The sequence below is a fragment of the Varanus komodoensis genome, unplaced genomic scaffold (genome assembly GCF_004798865.1).
Source record: "Varanus komodoensis strain SLA01 unplaced genomic scaffold, ASM479886v1 scaffold87, whole genome shotgun sequence".
Classification (NCBI taxonomy): domain Eukaryota; kingdom Metazoa; phylum Chordata; class Lepidosauria; order Squamata; family Varanidae; genus Varanus; species Varanus komodoensis.
In genome coordinates this window covers 2,045,315-2,053,729 of record NW_025336565.1, presented here as the reverse complement: position 1 = coordinate 2,053,729, position 8,415 = coordinate 2,045,315, and the positions used below count along the sequence as shown (strand labels likewise).

The window sequence follows — 8,415 nt, the reverse complement described above, 5'->3', positions numbered from 1 at the left end:
AGCGCCGCCGGGGGGCCGCAGGCGAGCGGGGCCGGGCTGCGGCGCCGCGTGCCGGCGGGGAGGAGCGCAGCCTTCGGAGGAGCGCTGCGACCAGTGAGTTGGGGAGCCTTCCGGCTCGCTGGGGTGGGGTGTGAGCTGCACCCGCTGAACTTTGGCCCGCCACCCTGCGGCGTCTGTGAGCCGTCCCAGGGCGGAGAAGAAGCCGCGTCGACGCTGGCAGCGGGGCGAGCCGGGGAGGTTAGAGGGAAGGGGCCTGCGCCGGCTGGGGGGGCGCCGTGCAGCCGCGGGCAGGAGGCGAAGGGCGCCCCGGCGCGGCGCGGCGGCGGGGGAGGCGGGAGGAGCGCGAGGCGGCAGGCCCTTGCTCCGCTCTGCGCTGGAGCCCCCGAGGGCCCCCGCCGCCAGCCCCCGCACACGCAGAAGGGCCACGGGGGCCCGGAGCCCCGCGCCGCTGCCCTCACGCCCCGGCGACGTGGCCGGGCGCGCGGCCTCCCCTTGGCCGCGCTCGCCGCGTGGGTGGAAATTCAATCCGCTCTTTCGTCCAGGAAGCAGAAAATTCCTGGAGCCGCTGCTGGGGAGGCGCGGGGGCTCCCTCCGAGCCTCCTCGCTTGGCATGGCGCATCCGGGGGGGGGCGCTCTTGCGCCACGACGGCGGCTCAGAAGGTCCCCCCACCCCGAACTTGGCGCAAGGCGAAGCCCGCCGGTGTCCGCTCAGCCAGCGCCTCGAACCGGCGCCTTCTCCCGGGCATCGGCTGCAGGAGCGGCCGCGCCGAGAGCTGCGCATCGCCAAGCCCGAAGGCTGCCGCCGAGCTGCCGCCAGCATGGACGCCGCCCCATCGGTCGCGGGGCTGGGGGGCTTGCGGGAGGGGCTGCCGCGTCGCTTGCACCCACGCAAGCGACTCGTGGCTGGTGGCACAGGAAGGGGGGCCCTGCTTGGAGGGGGGGCTGCTCTCCCCGCCTCCCTGCCCCCAGGACAAGGCGGGCTGCAGCGCAGAAGGGCTGGCCTGCAGGGGGGAGGCCGAGGACTGCTCCTCTCCCCGTGGGCAGAGGGGCCACCCTTTGGGGCTTAGCAGAGCTCAGCGGCCTCCTCCCAGTAGGGACCCCTGCGGTGTGGCAGTGGCCGAGGCCCGGTGGGACTCACAGCCTCCCCCAGGAGCCCATTCAGTTTGTTTTGAGGCTGGGGACACCCCGCCCCCCCGTGTCCGTTCTGAGCACTGGAGTGCTGCATCCAGCGGGCACGCGGATCGGAGGGACCGAGCCGGCTGTGCGGCAGTCGTGCGCTCCATGACGTCCAGCCCGCAAAGGGGGTGAGGTCGGGGGACCCCCAGCAGCCTGTGGCCGTGGGGCAGGCTAGGAACGAGGGCAAAGAGTCGCCGTGTCGGAACAAGGAAAGAGGGGCCGGCACACGTGTGTAAAAATACCTTCAAGAGCGTTTAAGGGGGAGGACAGCCCGCAAAGACCCGTGGGAGTGTGCGGCCCCCCCGGCGAGGGGCCCAGGGAGCCCGCGGCACTCCCCACACGGCCGCCCTCCGTGGCCCTGCCGGGCGGGGCTCTCCGAGGGGCGGGGAGGCTGCCGGCCCTCGGCCGGGCGGGGCAGCGACATGGCCTCTGTCCGTAGTGCGCAGGAGGGTGGTCTCCGCAGGCCCCGAGCGGCCCCCGGCGGGCGGCTCAGGCCCGGCTCCTGGCGGCTGGCGCGGCGGCACAGGGCCGCTTGGCGAAGTTGGTGAGCGCCTGGTGCTGTGGCTGCCGGAAGGGCACCACGAAGCTGCTGGGCAGCAGCCGCCCCGTGCCGCTGGCCGCCACTTGGCCCATGAAGACGTAGCTGGCGCCTGCAGAGAGAGCGGGGGGAGCCGTGAGGCGGGGGCGGGGAGGGGGCGGGGAGGGGAGGGGGCCGCTCATGGCCCGGCGGGGCCGGGGGCCAGCACCTCGAGCTGCCCGGCCCGGCCCGGCCCGGCCCGGCCCGGCCGTCGGGATGGCCTGGAGCAGGAATGGCCGGAGTCGCAGCCCGATGTCTCGGAGAGCCCCCGCCACCGAGGGCGCGGGGCCCGATCGCCCAGCGCCCCCCCGCTCCCCGCTCCCCATGCCTCTTCGGAAGGAGAGGGGCCCGCTCAGCAGGCGCCTGGCCCCGTTGTGCTGGCTCGGGCCGCCATCTCCCCGCAGCTCTTCCGGCTGCCATGCACGGGAAGCGCCCTCCCCAGCCGCCCAAGCCCAGTCCCTGCTCGGTCCGGCCGCTGCTTTCTTTCCTGGGGGGGCACCATCATCCTGGCCTTTCTAACCGTGGCTGCCGCACGCCCCACCTCTGTTGGACTGCAGTGCCCATCATTCCCAGCCAGCATGGCTGGCGGCCCGGGGGGGGGTGTCCGTCCTCACCTTTCTTGAGGATGGGGCACTGCCTGCAGGGCACGTCCAGGCGGAGCGTGGCCTCGTTTCCGGCCGGAGGGAGGCGCAGGGCCCCAGCCTTGTACGTGTTCATCAGCGTCACCACGGCGGTGACCCCGGACCCGGCGCCGCGCACGACCGTCTTCACTGTGCCCGTGATCACTGCAAACGGGCGTTAGGGGGAGACTGAAGGGCAGGTGGGGCTTGGCCCCGGGGCAGGAGGGCCCGCCGCGTCTGCGTCCCTTGGGGCCCGCCCGGTGACCTGCCCCCCGTCCCCCAAGGCACCCCCTGGCCAGTACCCAGCCTGCTTCCAGAAGCCGAGAACTGCCCCCCCCCGCCCACTTTGCCGAGCTGCTGCCAGGAGGCTCACCAAAATCGCTGGCACAGAAGTTGCTCTGGAGCGTTCCTGCCCGCTGACAACGCTTCGGGCACGTGGTCGCGCCTGGGGAGGAAGAGGGGGAGGTTGCACCGGACGCGAGGCACCATCCCCCCAGGACCCGTGAAGAGACTGGGAGGGCCGGCTCTCCCCCCAGATCTCGGAAGCGGTGCTGGGCGTGTGGCCAAGGGGGTGACCACACGCCCCCCAGCCCTCGGAGCAGAGCGCAGCCGGGGGAGGGGCCGGCTGGGCGGGCAGAGCCCCCGCGTCCTCCCGGCCCAGCGCCCTCCACCGGTCCTCCTACCAGCGCTGCTCGCGGTGGGTCCCTCGGCGGCAGGTGTCGCCTTCCGCGTCGGCTTGGGGAGCGGCGTCGGCTTGGTGGGCTTGCCGGCGGGCCTGGGCTTCGGCGCAACGGGGGTTCTGCCCGGCTGAGTGGGCCTGGAGCCCGGGAAGATGGGGCCAGCGGGCGGGGAGCCTGCCGGGTCCACCAGCTCTTTGCGGTCCTTCACCTCGTAGGAGGCAGCGAAGCCGTCGGCCGTCACGCTGAGGTCCGAGACAAACTGGACCAGCATCTCGTTCCCGTCGGAGTAGAGCAGGCTGCGGGGAAGGAAGGGTCGGTCTGGGAGCCCCCCCGCCTCGCGCCCCTCGCAGCCCCGGGATGGGGTGCACGGGCGGGAAGCGGCCTCACGGGCACGAAAGCATCCCCAGGGAGCCCTGGGAAGGCAGGGGCCGCCGGGAGAGCCCCACAAAGCGCGGCCGTACCTGGGCGAGGTCTCCCCGCAGAACTTGCCGATGCGCCGCGAGTCGTCCTGGTCGCCCCCGTTGAACACGGCCACGTAGTCGTAGCGGCAGTAGGTGTCGGGCTCCACGTCAAACTTCCCGAAGGTCAGCGCGATCACCTGTGCCGGGCGGGAGGGGGGTCCAGCGTTTCCTGCAGCTGCTGGCCCACCCCCTGGGGGAGGGGAACGGAGGGGCTCCTTCCCTCCCGGATCCGACGCCAGGCAAGCCTGGGCAGGGGGTGCGGAGGGGGCGGTGGCGCTCAGGGCAGGCGGGCCCCTCGCGACGTACCTTGCCCTTCGGGGCAATGATGTGCCAGGAGCAGCTGATGCCCGGGGGGTAGTCGCTCTCAGGCCAGTTGGGGGTCTTGAGGGCGCCCTGTGCCTTCTCGAGTTTCCCGCCGCAGAACTGGTGCTCTGCAAAAGAGGCCGTGGCAGGGGCGTCAGCGGAGGGTGGGGGCCCGGAGGAGGAGCGCCCCACACGGGGGGGGCAGCAATGGAGGAGCCTCGCGCACGGAGGGCAGGGTGCCGTGCAGAGTCCATGCCAGGCGGGCCTCTCGGCCAGCAGAGGGGCCGGGGAGGGACAGCAGGGCGCCCGGTGGCCCCTCCGCCCTCACGGGCGTCTCAACACCCACGCGAGGGACCCCGCCGATGCGGGCACGAGCTTCCCCGGGCGGCGCGCGGGTCTGTGCAGGAATCCCTGCTGGGAAACTCCCATGCAGACCTCCGTGGGGGCAGACGAAGGGGGCACGCGACCCCCTGCCTGCCTCGGTGGCGCCACAAGCCCCCGGCGGACAAGGCCCTCCCGAGCCCCATGCGCAGCCACGGGCGATGCTCGGCACAGGCATGCAAGAGGCAGGCGGACCTCGGCCGCTTCCAAGCCGAGCAGGCGGGGAGGAGACCCCGGGCTCCGCCACCCGCCCTGCCTGCCCTGCCGCCGCCGCTGCCGCACGCCCATGCGCACGCCCCCTGCCCGGGTGCAGGCGGGGCGCTCCCATCCCGTGCCCCCCACGCTCCGCGGGCGCCCCCCCGAGCGTCCATCCAGCCGGGCTCCGAGATGCACCAACTCTGCGCCCGGGGGCGGGGGCGGGGGCGGGGGGCCTTCGGCCGCCAGGGCGGGACTGCGGAGCACAAGCGCCGCGGCCGAGGGCGGGGGGGGGACTGGGCTGGCGTCGGGCAGTCTCAAGCCTTGTTTGCTCTGCAGGCCGCCTGGGGGGTGAGCGGCTGGCGGGCCCCCAGGGGGGCAGAGCGGCCGCTAATGACGGGCTGCGGGAGGAAGCGCGGAAGGGGGCGAGCAGGGCTGGGGGGAGCGCCGGGCGAGCGTGCGGCGGCGGCGGCGGGGAAGGGCCGCCCCCCGCCTGCTCGCAGCCGCCTGGAGTGCGAAGGCCCCCGCCTCGCCCGCCCGCCCCGAGCGCCAGCAGCAGCCCTCAGGCAGGTCGTCCGCCCCTCCGAAGAAAAGCCAAGCCAGGCCGGGCGTCCGTCAGGCAGCGGGCCGGGCCTGTACTCACCATCCCAATAGTCCCAGGGTTCCCAGGCCCCCCGGGGGTCTACCTGAGGGGCACCCCATTTCCGCCGTTTCTTTGGGCGCCCTGGAAGAAGGTCCTGCGCGTTGGGACGGGGCCGGCGGGGCGGGCGCGCCACTGCCCACTGCGCTTGGCGCGGCGGGGCAGGCCGGACGGCAGCCCCGCCGGGGGCGGGCTGCCCGGGGCAGCCGCGCTGATCGCGCCCCGTCCGGCGCGGAGCAAGGCCTTGTCGACGCGCTCGAGCAGACCGGCGGGGCGCTTCCCCCGGCTGTCCCACGCCCGCTGGACGGGGAGGAGGGGGCGAGGCCGGGGGAGCGGCTCCCGGCCCCTGTGGCTGGCCCTGTCCCCCGGGGACGCGCCCGCCCCCCGCGCGGCGGACCCTTCCCGAGGCGCGGCGACAGCCCCCCGCGCTTCCCCTTCTCGCGGCCGGGGCGCGCTCGTCCGCTTCGCCGGGGTTCCCGCTGGGCAAGGCGCCCGCCCTGCAGCTCGAGCGCCCGCCCGCCCGCCCGCCCGCCCGGGGCTCCGGTGGGCGCGGCGCGGCGTTCGCGATGCTCCGCGGGCTCCGTCCGGGCTTTCGCGCTCGCGACGCGCAGCTGCCCAAGTCCGGGGCACGTGCCCCCGGGGGGCGCGCGATCCGCATTCTGGCGCGGGTCGGCCTCCGCGCAGCGTCGAGGCGCAGGGGCTTTTCTCTGCCGAAGTGCGGGCCGCGCGGCCCCCGGGAGGAAGGCCGGGCGCCCGGGAAAGGGCTCGCGCCTCCCGCGCCCGCGGGCCTCTCACCGTCCACGTGCGGGAGCCCCCCGCTGAACCACACCAGGAAGCCCCTCCCGCCGGTGCCCTCGTCCGACACCATCTGCAGCAGCATCCTGTTGCTGGTGGAGAGCAGGGCCCCGGGGCGGAAGGTGCCGCAGAAGCGGCCCAGGCGCTGCCCCTCGACGGCCGTGTGCCCGTTGTACACGTCCAGGTAGTCGTAGCGGCAGGTGGAGTCCGGCTCCAGGTCGAAGACCCTGAAGGACAGCATGACGACCTGGCCCTCGGGCACCTGCAGGGGAGCGGAGCAGAGCGGTGAGCGGCACGGCCGGGGGGACCGTGCGGGCGGCTGCGCGTGCGGGACCCCGCCCGGCGGGCCGCCCTCGCCCGTGTGCGCCAGCGCCCCGGGGCTGTTCCCACGCTCGAGGAGCCAGGAACGCCCCCCCCCCCCCGGCGTGCGGAGGGAAGGGAGCCCTCGCCGCACTGGCAGCCCCCGGGAGCCCGGCTCTCCCGGCAGAGCGGCCGCCCGGGATGGAGACGCGCTGCCCGCTTTCCAGGCACTGGCCCGTCTCTGCGCGGCCACGGATCCTCTTGGCGAGTTAGCAGCGCGCCAGATTCGTCATGTTTCCGGCCCGGGCTCTCTCTGGCGCGCCGGCCTGGATTGCCCAACGGCTTTTTGCGCACAGCGCTGCAGACTCCTTCCAAGGACGGGGCGCCGAGGCCGGGCAGGAGAAGGGGGGACGTGGGCCGGGCCGGGAAGCGGGAGGGCTGCGCCCGTTACCGTGATCGTCCAGGTGCACGTCTTGCTCGGCGGGTAGTGGTTGGGGAAGCCCTCGCTGGCGACGTAGCCGTTGTCCGCGGTGTGCTCGCCCCCGCACAGGAAGACTGGCCTGGGGAGAGGGCGGTGCGGTGGGTCGGGAGGGAGCGGGGCGGGCGCTGCCGCGGGGCCCCGGAGCTGCCCCTGGAGGCGGGCCCTGTGCTCCCGCGGGGCTGTGGGAGGCCAGGAGGGGGAGGCTGCCGGCCGCGACCTCCTGCCCTGCTCGTGCCCGGATGGCCGGGCGGCCGGGGCGCCAGCAGCAGCGACGAGGGGGCGCCGCCGCCCCCCGAGCCTGGGCTGGAGGCCCGGCGGGCAGCGGGCAGCGGCGCCCCGCTCGGCTCGGGCCCGCCCGCCCCGCCCCGCCCCCGCTCCCCCGACACCCTGCCCAAGAATTCTGGGAATCCGCTTGGCTCGTCCGCGCTCTGGCGGCCGCGGCCGCTCCGCTAAAGCCTTCCAGATGTGCGGAGAGCGCGCGGCGGGCCAAGGTCGGCGCGGCGGCAGAAAGCAGAGGCAGCAGCCTCGGGGCGCCCGCCTGGCCGGGAGTGGCGGATCTGCGGGACGTGGCAGGGCGAGGAGGGGGCGGCGGGCGGCGGGCTCGACGGCGAGGCGGCCGGGAGCGCGGCCGGTCCGCGCGTGGCGAGGGCAGGTCGCGGGAGGGGACGGGACGGGACGGCGCGGCGAGCGGGGCGGGCGGGCGCAGAACGCGCGGCCGCGGGACGGCGTGGAAGGGCTCGGCGGGCTGGGGGCTACCTGGTGTGGTTGGTGGCCGGGGCGGCCGAGGGGGCCTGCGCGCTGCTCCAGGGCAGCAGCGGCAGCAGCAGCGGCAGCAGCAGCGGCAGCAGCAGCGCCGGGTGGAACGAGCCCATCCTCTCGCTTCGCGGGCGGGAGCAGCCGGGACGGGACGGGGGAGCGCCTCGGGCGGCTGGAGAAGTGGGGCTACTGCCTCGCTCCGCCGCGCTTAAGAGCAGCTGGAGGGCCGGGTGGGAGGGACGCGGGCGGGCGCGCGGGGGGGCGGAGAGGACGTGGCCGCGGCGCGGGGCGGGCGGAGAGGTCCCCGCCGCGGGCAAGGGCCGGCTCGGGGGAGAGCGCCGCAGCGGCCGCCTGCAGGCAGAGTCAGGCGGACCAGGCGGGACAGAGCGCCACCGAGCATGTGCAGTGTGCCCTGCGCCTGGGCTTCGAGAGAGGGCGTTAGCCCCGCCGCCCCCGTCCCTCGCAGGCTGCCGGATCAGGTGGAGGACCGCCTGGTTCCAGCGTCCGGCAGGGCCCCTGCGGACCCCTCTCGGTCTCCCTGCCTCACGGGGTCAAGCGGGCGCCTGCCGCCCCCCACGAGACCCGGAGGGGTCGGGCCCTCTTCCTGCCCAGCCGCCCTCCGGATGTGCGGTAGTGCAGGTCCCACGCTGTTGTGCTGGCACGGGATGCTGGGCTTTGTAGGCCGGCCGGGGAATCACGGGTTCTGCCCTCCCCGTCCGTCGTCGCTCCCCCCTGCAGGGAACGGGGCCTGGCCGCACGGCGGAGTCCCGCCCACCGTGGCTGACGCACGACGGCTGGGCCCACGGGGCGGGGGCGCCGTCGGGGCTCCCGGCTCAGCCGCGTCCGCGCGCACCGGGCGGGCCAGGGCAGGGGCTCCTCGCTTCGGCGGGCGGGCCAGGGCAGGGGCTCCTCGCTTCGGCGGACGGGCCCTCCCCTCGCCCTCTCCGGGCCGGGGGCTGACCCCGCGCGCGCCGGCCACTTTCCTCCGCCCCCGTCCGCGGGCGCGTTCGAGGGCAGCGAGCCCCGCCGCTCCGAGCAGGCTCCGGGCGA

General features: G+C 75.7%; 1 protein-coding gene across 1 annotated transcript; it reads right to left on the bottom strand.

Annotated features, from left to right (window-relative positions):
- Window positions 1–1,415: 1,415 nt before the first annotated feature.
- Window positions 1,416–7,481, bottom strand: PCOLCE (procollagen C-endopeptidase enhancer). Its single transcript, XM_044417145.1, has 9 exons — window positions 7,366–7,481; window positions 6,580–6,688; window positions 5,829–6,090; window positions 3,821–3,945; window positions 3,515–3,651; window positions 3,057–3,349; window positions 2,747–2,818; window positions 2,368–2,538; window positions 1,416–1,826 (listed from the first exon to the last, which is right to left on the bottom strand). Exons 1-9 carry the CDS (start codon window positions 7,479–7,481, stop codon window positions 1,666–1,668), a joined length of 1,446 nt encoding a protein of 481 aa, XP_044273080.1. The 3' UTR covers window positions 1,416–1,665.
- Window positions 7,482–8,415: the final 934 nt, after the last annotated feature.

Excerpts from the sequence above, each read along its gene's own strand:
- PCOLCE (XM_044417145.1), bottom strand. The coding sequence starts at position 7,481 with ATGGGCTCGTTCCACCCGGCGCTGCTGCTGCCGCTGCTGCTGCCGCTG. Across the intron at positions 3,652-3,820 it reads TCATTGCCCCGAAGGGCAAG|GTGATCGCGCTGACCTTCGG; the intron begins GTACGTCGCGAG and ends CGCCCGGCACAG. Across the intron at positions 3,350-3,514 it reads TGCGGGGAGACCTCGCCCAG|CCTGCTCTACTCCGACGGGA; the intron begins GTACGGCCGCGC and ends CCTTCCCCGCAG.